This window comes from Aquarana catesbeiana, linkage group LG07 (assembly GCF_042186555.1).
Source record: "Aquarana catesbeiana isolate 2022-GZ linkage group LG07, ASM4218655v1, whole genome shotgun sequence".
Lineage (NCBI taxonomy): Eukaryota > Metazoa > Chordata > Amphibia > Anura > Ranidae > Aquarana > Aquarana catesbeiana.
Window position 1 is genome coordinate 135,716,648 of NC_133330.1, and position 17,402 is coordinate 135,734,049.

Below are 17,402 nucleotides of genomic sequence, written 5' to 3' on the forward strand. Positions count from 1 at the left end.
ACATCCATCGACTCACTCACTCATTACAGATTTCTGAAGCCACAGCTGAACTACTTCCAAGATCTTTTTATTCTGGGGTCTCGTACCTCCAGACATCAAAAATACCTTCCAAAAGAATACACCTTACTGTACCCTCTGACCATATTTGCCAATCTTTAAGTGGTCTAATGGCCTCTTCCCCAAAACTAGACTTCCTGTACTGTGTAACCGTCTGACTGTGGGAAGCCTCGCATTCCTTCTCTTGCACGGACTGCTCATTGCCCATAGCGATTCGAACCAGCTTATCGTCTTACCCCCTGCATCCAGGGAAACCATTGCACCGATTTAGAAGTGCACCATCTGGTGCCTTCTTTTACGGTGGATTGACAGACTACAATCACTATATCTGGTCCAGTCCCCCAACTAGAAACCCTAACCGAGGCATCAACTCTGTGGCCAACACTTTTTGTCACAGAACTACAGAGTACCAACCACTCTTTAAACAACCAACTATTAACTATACCAAATGATTAGTCAACCACAGATCACCCCCGAAATATGTCTCTACCCCTCAGTGTATGCATACACAAGCGCACTGCGCTGTACGACCATACACTGCGTAAACTGCACAGCACACTTACGCCCGTTTTCGCTGCAGAACAATGTGGCTTATCTCTGTACCTAGATATTACAACAATAATGTGGATGCCTCCTGTTTGCTCTCTACCCAAAACTGTATAACAGTATAAACCTTTAATTACATTTAAAAATCAAAATGATTTTGTCATACTTCCAAACACGAGTCAAGACGCCCAGCTCCTCCCACCAACTTCCTGTTGTAAATCACATCATGTAAAGAATTTCCTGTCTTCTCAGCTCCAAAAAAACCCCATCTAACTGGTTTATTTAAATATCAATGAACAGGAGGAGGGAGGGGGAGCTTAGTTTCATATTATGTCTATCAAGACATTAAAAATCTACTGCGCAACAAAAGCTAAAAACTGAAGCTCCTATAAAAAGATGGCTCAAGGAGGTCAACCAAAGCCTCTTTTTTTTTTTTTTTTTTTTTTTTTTATCTTCTACTGCAGGCTATAAACAATTAAAAATAAAAATAACACACACCGCTAAAAGTACAAAAACTCAGTTAAAGCTACTAAATTCACTGCAAAGTAGGGACCCCACTCAAACCCAAGACTCAATACAAACAACGCAACAGTTTCACTGAAAAGTATGTAAAAAGTAAAAAAAAACAGCCAAACCTGAAAAGATTGAATTCACTTAAAAGGAAATGGTGCTCAGACCCCATGGTTACGCACACACACAAACACACACGGGAATTGGAGCAGCTTCCACTCTGGAATGACCCACAGGCCAAATGGCATACAATCCTTAAACTGCGCCTCTACAAACCAAAATCACCCTTTTAAACCTGGCCCAAAAGCAGAGCAATTCCATCCAAAACACAGCGGACACAAAATGGTAGTTGCAACAAATTAAGATCACGCCACGGCCACACGGCGACCACAAGAAAATGGCCAAAGGAAGCTGGGCCGCATGGCCGACAACAAAAGGACCACATGGCAGATGACAAAAGGGCCACACTAAAACACCAACCCATGAAATGCAGTTGTTGATCCTGCCAAAACCAGCACAAAACAAGATTTCTTTACTAGCTACACAAACTTCTCCCCACAAAACTACACATTTGAGACACCACTTGAACACTTACAAACATTTTAGGCTACATACTACTAGGGGCCCTGGCCAACCAAACACAGGCTCTCCAATCACACAACATTACATAAAACACAAAATAACACGGCTCAAACATACTCTTGTTCCCAAAGTTCACACGCTTATTCTGGCATCAGCAACCCATAGGAACAAGACATTTCAGCGCATGATCTTTACGTCTCAAAACAGGAGCTACCTCCATGCTATTATCCACAGGGAGTATCCATTGTAAAAGCCTACAGTTCCCATTGTAAATGATGGAACAGCCATGCCTGGCCACCCTTCCCCCCCGCTAAGCCAAAACAAACTCAATCATCAGCCACCCAAACAAACTGCTCAGTCACACACACACATTCCAGGCTGCACCAAATGGGTCCCATAGCAGAGGTAATTCAGCAGAGGTACTTCAAACAATCCCAATCAAATTACCGCCTTCATTCTTTTCCACTTACAAAAGATTGTGCCTACACTTTATTTGGGCAGACAAACAATCACGAGTAAGATGGGGAAAAACTAGTGACCCCAAAAATCAAAGGGGGAATAGGCCTCCCCGACATAAAAAAATATTACTGGTTATGCCATCTAGCGAGAATCATAGACTGGTACTTACATACCAAAAATAAAGCATGGATAAATATAGAGGAGGCGTTCTCTTTACCTATTCACCACCTACCTTGGATAAACCCGCACAAAATCCCACAAGACTGTAGGTCACACCCCCTTACAAACGCCATGCTACAAATCTTTCGCATAGCTTGCAGAAAACTGAGCATTGCCTCTTCCCCCGGCCCACTGACGCCGCTTGATTGAAACCCGGACTTTTCCCCGGGAATCATATCACTTACTAACAATAGCAGTTCATCACAACATTCAATTAGAGCGGAATCCTTCTTTGACAAGGGGAAATTTAATACCATTCCAAACCATCCCAACCTGATTCCCCGATCTGGACATTCCCTTCTTTAAATATCTTCAAATAAGACATTTTCTTCAGAGCTCTTCCTCAGTCTCATTGGTCTAGAGATCACACACCAATTGAAGCCATCTGCAGGAGAAGTGACCCCCAAAGACACATTGTCTCAGATATCTACCCACTCTTGTTCTCTGACACGCACACCGTTAATGTGGCGACATGCCAAAAATGGGAACGAGAACTAGCCATAGACCTAACTCATGAGGACTGGCACAACATATACTCACATACACAAAGGATCTCTAAATGTCTATGCACAAGAAAATGGGTATAAAATTTATTCCAGGTGGTATAGGACCCCAGACAGAGTGCATAAATTCGACCCCAGTGTCCCTCCACTTTGTTGGAGATGTAATTCCGCTCATGGCTCATTACTCTATATCTGGTGGGAATGCCCTCTAATCCAACCATACTGGACTGAAGTTCATCGTCTTACCACTCAGATCACAACTTACACCCCAGATTTCAAACCAGCTAAATACCTCCTGCACCACACATCCATACCACAATCTGCATATAAAAAATCTCTTACCCTACACCTCATAAATGCAGCGGAACTATGCATCCCCATACATTGGCGATCAACCACACCCCCCAGCATATCCAAATGGCTCCGTAGAATAGGGAAAATAGCAGAGATGGAGAATCTTATCCATTAGGCTCGGGATACTCCAACTAAATTCTCTGCAACTTGGGCATGCTGGTTACTTTTTAAAGAATCAACCGAATACAAAAATATTGTTTCGTTGACCTGGGGTATATTGCAGCCATTTGCTAAAACATCACATGGTCCTAAGTATTCAGACCCTTTGCTCAGTATTTAGTAGAAGCACCCTTTTGATCTAATACAGCCATGAGTTTTTTTGGAAAAGATGCAACAAGTTTTTCACACCTGGATTTGGGGATCCACCGCCATTCCTCCTTGCAGATCCCCTCCACTTCTGTCAGGTTGGATGGTAAATGTTGGTGGACAGCCATTTTTAGGTCTCTCCAGAGATGCTCAATTGGGTTTAGGTCAGGGTTCTGGCTGGGCCATTCAAGAACAGCCAGAATTGTTGTGAAGCCACTCCTTCGTTATTTTAGCTGTGTGCTTAGGGTCATTGTGGTGTTGGAAGGTAAACCTTTCGGCCCAGTCTGAGACCCTGAGCACTCTGGAGAAGGTTTTCGTCCAGGTTATCCCTGTACTTGGCCACATTCATCTTTCCCTTGATTGCAACTAGTCTTTCTGTCCCTGCAGCTGAAAAACACCCCCTCAGCATGATGCTGCCACCACCATGCTTCACTGTTGGGACTGTATTGGACAGGTGACGAGCAGTGCCTGGTTTTCTCCACACATACCACTTAGAATTAAGGCCAAAAAGTTCTATCTTGGTCTCATCTGATTAGAGAATTTTATTTCTCACCATCTTGGAGTCCTTCAGGTGTTTTTTAGCAAACTCCATGCGGGCTTTCATGTGTCTTGCACAGAGGAGAGGCTTCCGTCGGGCCACTCTGCCATAAAGCCCCGACTGGTGGAGGGCTGCAGTGATGGTTGACTTTCTACAACTTTCTCCCATCTCCTGACTGCATCTCTGGAGCTCAGCCACAGTGATCTTTGGGTTCTTCTTTACCTCTCTCACCAAGGCTCTTCTCCCCCGATAGCTCAGTTTGGCCGGACGGCCAGCTCTAGGAAGGGTTCAGGTCATCCCAAATGTCTTCCATTTAAGGATTATGGAGGCCACTGTGCTCTTAGGAACCTTAAGTGCAGCAGAAATTGTTTTGTAACCTTGGCCAGATCTGTGCCTTGCCACAATTCTGTCTCTTAGCTCTTCAGGCAGTTCCTTTGACCTCATGATTCACATTTGCTCTGACATGCACTGTGAGCTGTAAGGTCTTATATAGACAGGTGTGTGGCTTTCCTAATCAAGTCCAATCAGTATAATCAAACACAGCTGGACTCAAATGAAGGTGTAGAACCATCTCAAGGACGATCAGAAGAAATGGACAGCACCTGAGTTAAATATGAGTGTCACAGCAAAGGGTCTGAATACTTAGGACCATGTGATATTTCAGTTTTTCTTTTTTAATAAATCTGCAAAAATGTCAATTCTAATGCCCGCCCAGCCATTATTTTAACCACTTGACCACTGGGCACTTAAACCCCCTTAATAACCAGACCAATTTTCAGCTTTTGGTGCTCTCGCATTTTGCAACACTGTATCTATATGAATTTTTTGTCCTTTTTTTTCACACAAATAGAGCTTTCTTTTGGTGGTATTTAATCACCGCTGGGTTCTTTATTTTTTGCGCTATAAAAGAAAAAAGACCGAAAAATCTGTAAAAAAAATTTTTCTTCGTTTCTGTTATAAAATTTTGAAAATTAGTAATTTTTCTTCATATATTTTGGCCAAAATTTATACCGCTACATATCTTTGGTAAAAATAACCCATATCGGTGTATATTATTTGGTCTTTGTGAAAGTTATAGCGTCCACAAGCTATGGTGCCAAAAGCTGAAAATTGATCACACCTGAAGTACTGACGGTCTATCTCATTTCTTGTGACCCTAACATGCCAGAAAAGTACAAATACCCCCCAAATGACCCCTTTTTGGAAAGAAGACATTCCAAGGTATTTAGAAAGATGCATGGTGAGTTTTTTGAAGTTGTCATTTTTTCCCACAATTCTTTGCAAAATCAAGGGTTTTTTTTTTTTTTTTTCACAAAATTGTCATATTAGCAGGTTATTTCTCACACACAGCATATGCATACCACAAATTACACCCCAAAACACATTCTGCTATTACTCCCGAGTACGGCGATACCACATGTGTGAGACTTTTACACAGCGTGGCCACATACAGAGGCCCAACATGCAGGGGAGCACCTTCAGGCGTTCTGGAGCACCCAGGCCAATTCTGACATTTCTCTCCTACATGTAAAAATCATCATTTATTTGCTAAAAAATTACATAGAACCCCAAAACATTATATATGTTTTTTTAGCAAAGACCCTAGAGAATACAATAGCGGTCATTGCAACTTTTTATCTCGCACGATATTTGCGCAGCAATTTTTCGAATGCGTTTTTTTTGGAGAAAAAACTGTTTTTTGCTTTAAAAAAAAAAACAAAACAGTAAGGTTAGCCCAATGTTTTTGCATAATGTGAAAGATGAAGTTACGCCGAGTAAATAGATACCTAACATGTCACCTTTCAAAATTGCACACGCTTGTGGAATAGCGCCAAACTTCGTCACTTAAAAATCCCCATAGGCGACGCTTTAAAATGTTTTACTGGTTACAAATTTTGAGTTAGAGGAGGTCTAGGGCCAAAATTATTGCTCTCGCTCTACCGATCGCAGCGATACCTCACATGTGTGGTTTGAACACCGTTTTCATATGTGGGCGGGACTTACGTATGCGTTCGCTTCTGCATGCGAGCACACGGACAGGGGCGCTTTAAAATTTTTTAATTTTTTTTTTTTATTGTTCATTTTACTTTATTTTAGTTTGACACTTTTTTCCAAAAAAAAAAAATTTTTGATCACTTTTACTGTATTCCTATTACAAGGAATGTAAACATCCTTTGTAATAGGAATATGGCATGACAGGTCCTCTTTTTACAGTGAGATATGGGGTCAATAAGACCCCACATCTCACCTCTAGGCTGTGCCTGAAATAAAAAAAAAAAAAAAAAAAAAAGATCCTGGCTTCGATCGTAGCGGTGAGTCGGTTGAAGCACCGGAGGGCGGCGGGAGGGGGTGGACGTCCCCTCTCGCCTCCCGTAAGAACGATCAAGCAGTGGAACTGCTGCTATGATCATTCTTATGGTGTAGGGAATCGCCGGCTGAAAAAGCTGATGTCTGAATGATGCCTGTAGCTGCACCCATCATTCAGATATCCCCGCACAAAGTCAAGGACGTCATATGACGGAAGGTGGGAAGTGGTTAAAAGAGCAGAGCATTGCGGGGCATGCAGAGTAGTGGGGATGGCTGAGCATGGATGGATGTCTCTGTGCAGCGTTGTGGGCACTACAGATGCAGCCCACAACGCTGCAGCCATCCATCCATCCCCCTCTCCGCTCACAGTGTACCGATCGGTACACAGGAGGGGAGGAGAGGAACCGGCGTCAGATGACGCCGTTTGTTTACATGTGATCGCGCCCTCATTTGATGGCGCGATCACATGGTAAACGGCCGCGATCAGCGGCCATTTACCGGGACCCGTGATGCGCCGGGTCCTCTGGACCCGGCGGTCACGGATGCTCTCGAGTGCGCGCCCTAGGGGGCACGCGAGAGCAGAATTCTGGGAGGACGTCCCTGGACATCCTCCCAGAGTTAAGCAACCGCCCTGTAGCCGTCATTTGGCTATGGGCCGGTTGTTAAGTAGTTAAGCAAGCATTTTACTGAATGTTCAGTTTTTGTTTTGATTAGCTGTGATTGGCCAGAGCTGATCACAAGGTACAGATGAGCTGTGATTGGCCCTTTCTGTACCTTGTGATCACACTGACCAATCACAACTAGCAACACAATTGTACACAATGGATGGCATGAAAGGAAGCCATCCATTGTTTGCAACTGTCATGTGATGGGCTGTGCTTGGTCACATGGTGCCGGCAGCGAGCTGGTACACTGACCAGTCATCGACTGTGTCCTGTGGACAGATCGCGCCACGTCCACCCAGGTCGACGAGAGGCCCGCCCAGCCATTATTTTGTTATAGGCTGGGCGGTAACTGGTTAAGGTCTATTGGAGTGCCATTTACAATGAATGGTGTTGCAATAATGCTTGTGTTTGTCGATGCATTGATCTAAATGGCCCAAAGACTTTGCACACCTGGTATGTGTTGAGCTGATTTAAAGTGAATGTTCAGCTGGGCTTTAAAGTGATTGTAAAGCTTTGTGTGTGTGTATATGTGTATGTATGTCATACTTGCCTCCACTGTGCAGTTCGTTTTGCACAGAGTGGCCCAATCATCCTCTTCTGGGGTTCCCCGGTGGCACTATCAGCTCCTCCCCCACATCATATAACCCCCTAGGAGAAGCGCTCTCCCGGGGGGGGGGGGGGGGTACCTTGCGGGCGCGCTCTTGAGTCTAGCATTTCCATACATAAGTGCAGGATGCAGGACTCGGCTCCGCGTCATTGGATTTGATTGACAGCAGTGGGAGCCAATGGCTGCACTGCTATCAATCCAATCAAGAGCCAAGAACCCCTGGCAGAGAGGTATAGCGCATCTCCGCCATGGGATCAAAGGTCTCTGTCGCATTAAGGTGAAAAAACACAAGGGTTTACAACCCCTTTTAAGTTGTCCAAAGACAAGCGGATACCTTACAAAGAATGATGGGCAGTAAGACCAGTAAGACAATACCTACCATGTTGTATTCTGTGACTAAGCTAATGTACAGCAGCACAACTGAGGGGTAGTAAAAATTAACATAATTATGATGCAAAAAAGGTATTGAGAGACTATCCACATAAGACCCCTAGTAGAGAAATAAAACTAAAACTGTCAATGAAATGACTAAATATAACGTATGAACAGTCTATGCATAAGCCCAGGGATGAATGAAAGTCCACTTATATGGCATCTAAAGTTCATAGGATTCCATAGGAAAGGTAAAATGCTTCAGTAGGCAGCTCACCTGAGACAGGAACAATTCTTAAAGTACAAAGGAAACACAAGGGGGTGCCAACAGCATTGATAGGTATTTAATAAACTTAAAATGCCAAATGCTTGTCTGCAGCCATAATGGGTATGCTGAAGCCAGTCTGCCTGGAGGAATCTCATGTATAGGGTCGCAGCGTGCTTGTCAGTTGGAAAGCCAAATCGGCAGATTCTGTAAGTCTGAAGAACCACTTTAGAGTGCAGAGACTGGTTTGGACTGACTGGTGGCTATGGTAATGTGTTTCCATCTTCGATTGGCTCCTTTCTCAAGCCAATCTTTTTGTTGGTTGGTTTGATAAAGGAGCCAACAAAAGCTCCGAAATGCGTTAACTTCCCTGGCGGTATTCCCGAGTCTAGCTCGGGGTTAAATTTCAGTACCAAAAGCGGTAATCCCGAGCCAGATTCTGGATTGCATCGCAGTATTCAGGCAAAGTAACTTGCCTTGTCCCCTGGATCCTGCGATGTCTCCCCACTGTGTCTGCGAGCTATCATCTCGCTCGATTCACAGTGCTGAGTGCTAAGCTCTGTTCCCTGCGAGCATTGCGACGCACGGGGACGGAGTTCGGCGCCAAATTAAAAAAATGTAAAACACAATACATACAGTACACTGTAATCTTACAGATTACAGTACTGTATAAAATAGTTACACATCCCCTTTGTCCCTAGTGGTTTGTCCAATGCCCTGTATGCACTTGTATATTATAAATACTGTTCTTTCTGCCTGGAAACTGGAATTTGTCCATAGCAACCAAAAAGTGTCCCTTTACCTCAAAAGTGGTTTTAAGCCAGCAAGAAAACGACGATAATAAATTAGAATCACTTGCAGAATTGAGCAATAGTGATTTGTGGGGAAATTCGTCATCAAACACTGAAAGTAATGACAGCGACAATTCTGCAACTGAGCAAATTTCAGTGGTTTTTGATTTGATTACATTATTGAATAATTTTTATTATTATTATTCTTATTATTGGTTATAATTATAGTTATTTATTATATTATAATTTATGATTTTGTGTTTTAAACTTTATCATACCCGGGATGTCTACTAGACTCTTGTTTGGACAGATTTAAGTGTGTTATTCCTAAGACTTACAGGCCTACAATATAAAACGCCAAATTTCCATGCAAAATAATTGTACCACTTTCAGCACCTAAAATCTGAAATAATCATACCGCCAGGGAGGTTAACATGTTCCAAGGTGGTTCTTCCATCATCCAGGATTGGCTGATTTGGCTTTCCAACTGACAGGCACGCTGCTAGCCACTACATGCGGTTCCTCCAGGAGGACTGGCTTCAGCACACCTGTTATAGCTGCAGATAAGCTCTTTTGATTTCATCCTACTGAGTTTCTATTTGGCATTTTAACTTTATTAAATGCCTATTAATGCTGCATTTGGCACAACCTTGTGTTCCAATTGTGGTGTAGTGCTTTCTTTCCGCTTCGGGAGAGAGAGAATGGAAAAAAAATGCTGGAAAATTTCTATGTAAGATAATTTCTCATACACAGAAGGCTTACATTTTCACCTAGGGTAACCCTACACATGCTGGGTATAGCAACGGGACCACCACTTTGGGCGGGTTATTTTTGAGCAGTATGGATTTAAAAGATTTACTTAACTGAATGTGATTTTAATATTTTAAACTTTTCAAATTATTAAATCTGTTTTACAGGGAGGAAGAGCTCCAAGCCATGCAGTCCTTCCGAGAACAAAGTTACCATGGCAGTCAACAAACTTACCCACCAGAAGCTCATGGTCCTTCAAGGGTAGAAGAGTATAGCCCCAGACAGCAGGCACAGATGTTTCAAGGTAGCTATGGAGGTCGCAGAGGAACAGGCACCCCTTCTGCAGCGACTCCAGGGGAAAATTCCAGCTTACAGAGTTGCCAAGCTTATCGAAAAGATTCTGGAGACTTCTATTACTTAGGCAACAAGGAAGGAAGTGCAACTGGGAGCCAGGCACCCCAGCGTCGACCTTCAGGACCTGTGCAGAATTATGGACCTCCACAAGGAAATAGTAGTGGCAGCACAGGCTTTGGAGTTCATTATGGAAGAGACGGGCATCACAGTCAATTTTCAGGCCAGCATTCAACAACTGCCAGCATTTCCCAATACTCACAGGATTTTCCAGGATCGTTTTCTCCTAGTGGAGGCCAGTATCCATCTCATGTTCCTACCCAACAGCTGAGACAACAGCTTTATCAGTCACATCACCCTATTTCTCAGTCTGCCAACACATCTGCATCTACCGGGGCATCACATCTGCAGCAAATGCAGCGCTCTGCTGCAATTAGTTCTTCAGTTGGATACCCACTAAGAATGGGTCAGTATGGACAACATTATCAGTCTTCTGCAGGCTCTTCTACTTCCTATCCCCCTCAGAGGTTTGGACAATCTGGAACAAACTATGAGGGCTACAGCCCAGGGGGTACAAGCTCTTCATATGAGAGTCCTATATCTGGATCATCATATGGCACTCAACAGCAAGGGTTTAGTAGCTACAGCCAGCATTTTAAAAACTTTGAAACAACTAAAATACCCCAGGGGGGGAATCAGGGACAGCAACAGCAGAGTCCTCATGCAATGCAGTTTTCAAACTCTTCTAAATTATTAACACAAAGCCAAGCTGGACAATTTAACCAGTCTGAAGTTCCTGTGCGATCACCTATGCAGTTCCAGCAGAATTTCAGCCCTGTATCCAATCCATCTCCGGCTGCTTCAGTTGTGCAATCGCCAGGCTGCAGTTCGACACCCTCCCCTTTAATGACTAGCGGGGAAAATATTCAGTGCAGTCAAGGAAATGTACAACACCCATCCAGAAACCGTATATTGCCAATGATGTCCCAGCTGAGTCCTAACACACAGATCGGGAATTATAAAAGTTTTGGTGTGGAAGGTCATCCAGATAAACGTTTAACAGATCCAGGTCTTAGTAGCCTTAGTGCACTCAGTAGCCAAGTAGCTAACTTGCCTAACACGGTTCAGCATATGTTACTTTCTGATGCTCTGACACCTAATAAGAAGGGGTCTAAACGAATTTCTAGGAAGACGGACAGCTGTGCCAACTCAGAAACTTCATCCCAAGCTGAAGAACAACTAAAGTCTCCAATGACAGAGTCTTTGGATGGCAGCTGCTCTAGTAGTTCAGGAGATCCAGGCGAAAGGGTAAGGCAGCTTAGTGGCCAGAGCACCAGCTCAGAAGCTGGTTATAAGGGACCTCCTTCAGAAAAAACAGCATCACCTGTACAGAGTTGGAATGAACCTTCAGAAAAGACAGCAGATCAGGAAACTGACACAGTTCCCAAACCTGCAGAGTCATTTCAGGAAGTTCCAAAGCCCAGTGAGAAGTCAGTTGGGGTAATTGTTTCAATAGAAACTGTGACAAACAGGTTGGATAAGGTGGTTGATGAAGTTCCAAAGCAAGTTGATGTTGATTCAGCAGTAGAGTCTAACTTGCCTGAAACAACTGAAAGGAAGGAAACTGAAAACAGTTGTCCTAGCAGCCAAAATGGAGAATCCAGTGCTTGTGGTTCTGTGTCTGCTACAGCAACCAATATATCTCAAACCGAATCGTCTAGATCTCCATTTAGTGCTGGGTTTGGCATAAAAGAAGCACCCACAAATTCCAAACATACCACAAATTTGCCCCAAAACGCCAAAAATTCAGAGAGTGGAAATTTTGGCGCTCAAAGTGATCGAAAACCCGGAAGAAGTGAGAAGTTTCCCAGTTTATTACAGGAGGTCTTGCAAGGCCATCATCAGCAGGAAGGAAGATATGCTAGAAGCACACAAGAACACCCAGCAGGTGTAGGCAATTCGGAAGTAGTATTGAGATCCAATGTTCTTACAAGCCAGGCAAATGAGCAGTCTAATCGCAACATTCTTGGGAAAAATTCAGCACCTCTTTTAGAAGCATCACACTGGGGTCAGTGGGAAAGGAAATCCACTGCAGAAGCAAAACCTATAAATTTAGATTTTTCTACAGCCAGAAAGTTTGAGGCAGATGTGCCAGCCTCTTCCCATGAACCGAATAGTGGTCCCTCTGAAAGAAGGACTGTTATTTGTGACATTTCCCCATTAAGGCAAATTGTGCGTGAACCCAGTAGCTCTTATCATGTTAGTGCTGCACAAGAGAGGCCACCAGATGGCAGACCTGGACAGTCAGTTATCCTACCTAGTGGAATGTTAACCTTGGAAAAATCCAATTGCTTAGGTAGTATAGCCAAAGTGGAAGATGTTGAATCCCCAAAAGTGCACAGAAAGCGAACAGAGCACTGCATGTCATACAGCACCAAAGATTCTGTCAGGGGAAGTGCCAGTCCAAGATCTATGACATATGATCCAAACCAGGATTATAGTTCCCATAATAGCCGGGTGTCGAATCCTAAAAGAGGAAGTGGAAGAGTGGGCTCTAGAGGGAGATCGCCTGCACAAACTCAGGATCTTGGTGATAAGCTGAAAATGTCTCCAGGTAGAAGTCGAGGTCCAACAGATATTCCTCACATGAATTCAACAGTGTGTCTTTCAGAGCGGGCAAGCAGAGAAGCTTTATACTCTGCTTTTTTTCAGAATACAGAGGGCTCTACCTTAGGTTACCATACAAATTCTAGATCAAGTTCCTATGGGGAACCTCATCCAGCCTTTACATCTCCTTTACATTACAAAAGACAGATGTACCAACAAGAAGAATATAAAGAATGGCTGGGAAGTTCAGCTCAGGCTATACTGTCAGCCTCACAACATCGTCAAGAATTGCAGAGGAAAAGCCCCAGACAGGAATCATTTCATGTTTGCAGTCCAGGTAGAAATGAAAATGAGGGGATGGGTTATAGTCAGGCAAGTTCATACCATGAAACCAGCAACATAGACTATAGTCGACAGCTGCGCATGAGTGAAGGCACTCCATCTAATATGATAAATGTGGAGATGAAACGAAATAGCCAAAAGACGCCTCCTGGAGACTCTGCTAGCTGGCATTTGGGACACCAAGCTTCTTCAACAAAGAAGGTAGGATCTCCAGTAGTTGCAAATCAAAAGCCATTCGGCCCAAACAGAGAATCTGAACCACATGGTAGCAGATCTGGAGAATCTGAGCTTCCCCAACAAGGTTGCAGTGCGCATCGGCCAACAGGTACTGAGGAAGTATCACACCACAACCCTCTAATTATGAGAAGAAGAGTACGCTCCTTCATTTCTCCAATACCCAGCAAAAGACAGTTTCCTGATGATAAAGGAAGATCTGCTCATGATGCTTCAAAAGATGGTCATGAAAAAATACCTGCTGCACATGTGGTGTCATTGGATGCTGACACTGGGTTTTCAGTCATGACTGAAGAGTCAACCAAATCTACTTCTGAACAGAGAAGTCCCACTGCAGTGTCATTATCAAGTCCAACAAAAACAAAAATTCTGCCTCCTCGTAAGGGAAGGGGCCTCAAGCTTGAAGCTATAGTGCAAAAAATTACATCTCCTAATATTCGTCGAATTACAATTCCATGCACATCAGAAGGTTCCACTGAACCTGTAACACTTGATGATATTTTATCCCTAAAGAGCAAGGGACCAGATGGGGGTAATGGAGCTGTGCAGGAGGTGACTGAAAGAACAGTTAATGATCTTCCAAGTATATCCTGCAACGATGAGCTAAAAATAAAGGGCCTTTCACCAAAGTCTATAAATGTGTGGAATGTCAATGATAAACAAATTAAAAAGGAAACAGATGAGCACTCATATGAAAACAAAGAACTGCCACAAAGTTCAAGCATCATACAGTCCTCATCAAATCCCTTCATAAACACGAGGGGAAATTCTCCAGCATTTGAACCAAAATGCCCTTTACAACAAGCTCAGCAATGTGAATTAGGAGATAAAGATATGCTTGCAGGTGGACCTTGTCCTGTTATCCCTAAACAGGATGTTGTACCTCCAAAAGGATATTTTCCATCTGGAAAAAAGAAAGGTCGTCCTGTTGGAAGTGTTAATAAGCAAAAAAAACAGCTTCAGCAGCAGGCTCTTCAACCGCTGCAGGAACAGCAGGCTCTGCCAACTATTACAGGTGGGTTAACATCTCCGTTCCCTGCTCCTCCACAAGAAATTCTACAAGTATCAGAGCAGCAGTTTGAGTCAGAGCCTAAACCAAAAAGAAGACGCAGAGAGAGAAGGAAAGCAACAGGAACCACAAGGAGAAGAAGAGGTAGACAATCTGCCCCTATAGTTGCCCCCTTGGAACCAGAGATCAAATTAAAATATGCCAGCCAAACTATCGATAAAACTGAGACCAAAACCAAGTCTTTCTTTCCCTATATTCATGTGGAAAACAAAGAAGAATTAGGTTTGTCTTGTGTTATTATCAATGCTGAAGATGAAGAACAGCGGTGGAAAAAATTGACATCTGTACGCAAGGGCCAGAGGTCCACATCACCACAACCTACCGAAAGCAAAGCTCTTCCAGTCTCAAGCTTTATGGTACAAGGACCAGTTGTTACAGAATCTGCATCTGTAGGACATCTTGTTTGTTGCTTTTGTGGGAAGTGGGCTAACTACAAGAACCTTGGAGATTTGTTTGGTCCGTTTTACACCCAGGAATATGCATCTTCACTATCCAAGAACCCACCACCCAAAAAATCAGTGGAAACCCCTAAGAGAGTCAAAGTTAGGCACAAGGATGCTTCAGATGGCTCAAAATCTGATTCAGACGAAGAAGATGAACCTCAGCAAGTGAGGGAGCAGCGCAGCTTACCTGCTCATCCTCGTTTTAAACGTCGAAATCGCTCAGGAGACTGTGCCTCATCTAGACATGCTGTACCATCACGCAGAAAGACCACTGACTCTTGTGAACTGAATTCATTGGACTCTAGTGGAACATCGACTGCAGAAGGAGTTTCTGACCAAGTTTTTCAGATTCCCCAACTACCTCTTGACAGCAATGAATTCTGGATGCATGAAGGATGTGTCCTCTGGGCCAATGGTGTCTACTTAGTCTGTGGCCGATTGTATGGTTTGCAAGAGGCTCTTGACATTGCCAGAGAAATGGTAAGTTGAGTGAAATACTTATATAACTATGCTAGCTGTATCAAAATGAATTGCAGTAGAATTTTTATTCCAGTTATGTGTGCATTCAAATAAAGAGCATCTAATGCAATTTGTGTAGCATGAATCTGCCTTTACCTTCTTTCAGATTATGCACTGTAGGCCAGGCAGAATTTTATTTGATTGCAGTGGTTTGTCAGCACTAGGAGCTTATGTAGACTGCTGTCTGTCGAATAGGGAAACCTGAAACTTTGGCTGCTGAAATGTTTCAGTACGATTTTATATTGAGGTCACAGATATATATTGAAGGATGTATGATTTACAAAACTGGTGAAAAACTTGGATGTTTGAGAGCTGTTGGTTGAAGTTCCAGGTTTGTGCCTAAGTGAGGACATTTGTGTCTATTTAAAAAAAAGGTAAGTGTTCTTTTTATAGTAGCTCATGCTTAGGAACATATATTGATCATGTGTCCATATAATCTTAAATTTGTAATTACGTTGTGTCACAGGCAAGGTCTTCTGAACTTGGCCGCTGCTTGGTAGAAGAAAGGAGGATGGATTCTTAAGGAGATGGAAACCTATGGCTAAGTTCACACATGTCTAGCTGCGGATTGCAGCCTGTAGTCTGGTGTGGTCTTGTTCCAGTTCAGGTGCAAATTTTACTTGCATTCGCACCTGAAACTAACTCAAAATCACACAGGACTTTTTTTTTAAAACAGACCGTACTGCCCCACACATGTGTGAACCGGCTTCATTGAAAGCTGGCCCAGGTTCACGTTATGCAACCCCACCACCTAAGCTTCAGGACGCTCTCTGTTCCAGCTGCCTATGCACCATCCCTGTACCTAATAAGGCAATCTGGGATCCAACGGGGTTGTCCTCCCTTTTTGGGGGGCCTTTGCGAGGCCATCTCTGAAGCCGACGGATAGCCATTATCTTACACTGGCTGATCAGCCGACAACCAGTGCGTTTTTCATTTAAATAGATATAATCTGCTACCCTATGCCAAACTGCATGTTGGTGTGCAGTCATATATGTATCCTTCATTCTTAAACTTCTTGTTGCATGTATCTCCTATGCATGCGACTTTTCTCTCTGCAATACGCCTCTGAAGAAGGGACATCGTCCTGAAACATGTCAGGCTTCTAGAGAAAATATTTTATTATGAATGGAAGTATACATAAATTATTACAGGATAGCAAATTTTATTGTATAAATAATATTTTTGTTAAGATCAATTGCTAAATGTATCATGTTTTTATGATTTTTCAAATAAATATCTAATCCACTGTAGGGTTCGCCTACAAAGTCCCATTATATTGGGGGGTATATAAGTTCCCTAACCCAAGAGTCTTATTTTTTCCCACTAACTCGGGATGTTGGCAACTTTTTGAAGGCAATTATTGATAATGTTTTCCTTCAGTGGTTCAATCCATTATATACGTTATGCAAATCGGATGCAGTACAAAACACATTGCACATATGTGAACCAAGCCTTAAGCTTTCTATGCATAAAGAAATGTGGCAATGATTATCTCGGCATTATCCCCTTCTGCAGCATCTTTTGCTTGCTTTGAGCTGTGTGATAAGCTTGTTTCTGTATCCATTTCTGCTCAGAATAAGGGAGCTTAAATGGAATGCATAAAGGCAGGGAAATCGCAGCGCAAATAAATATGGTAGGGCAGTGACAACACTAGTATTGCCTGTCTGCAGCACTCTTACATTTGTGAGAGGGGCAAAAATAGGATTTTTTTTTAAATACAGCTTACCTGTAAAGTACTTTTCTTGGGAATACATCATGGGACACGGAGACTTGATGATTACTTAGTGGGTTAGATAGTCACCATCAGGTGATTGGACACTGGCAAGCCTAATTAAAAGTTGAGTTCCTCCCCTATATAACCCCTCCCATATGGGAGAGTACCTCAGTTTTGTAGCAAAGCAATAAGTGTCCCAAAGTATAATCCCGAAGAGGGGCGAGAGCTCTGTGTCCCGTGATGTATTCCCAAGAAAAGGATTGTACAGGTACTTAGTGGGATGTCCTATAGC

The 17,402-nt window shown here is 43.2% G+C and overlaps 1 protein-coding gene across 3 annotated transcripts in view; it reads left to right on the forward strand.

Moving 5' to 3' along the window:
- TCF20 (transcription factor 20) overlaps nt 1-17,402 on the forward strand; it is a 430,416-nt gene that overhangs the window by 45,952 nt on the left and 367,062 nt on the right. For all 3 annotated transcript variants that reach the window (XM_073592696.1, XM_073592695.1, XM_073592697.1), the window contains one exon: nt 9,999-15,357. In XM_073592696.1, the coding sequence (XP_073448797.1) occupies nt 10,018-15,357 (5,340 nt within the window). In that variant the 5' untranslated portion in view covers nt 9,999-10,017. The remainder of the gene's footprint in view (nt 1-9,998; nt 15,358-17,402) is intronic.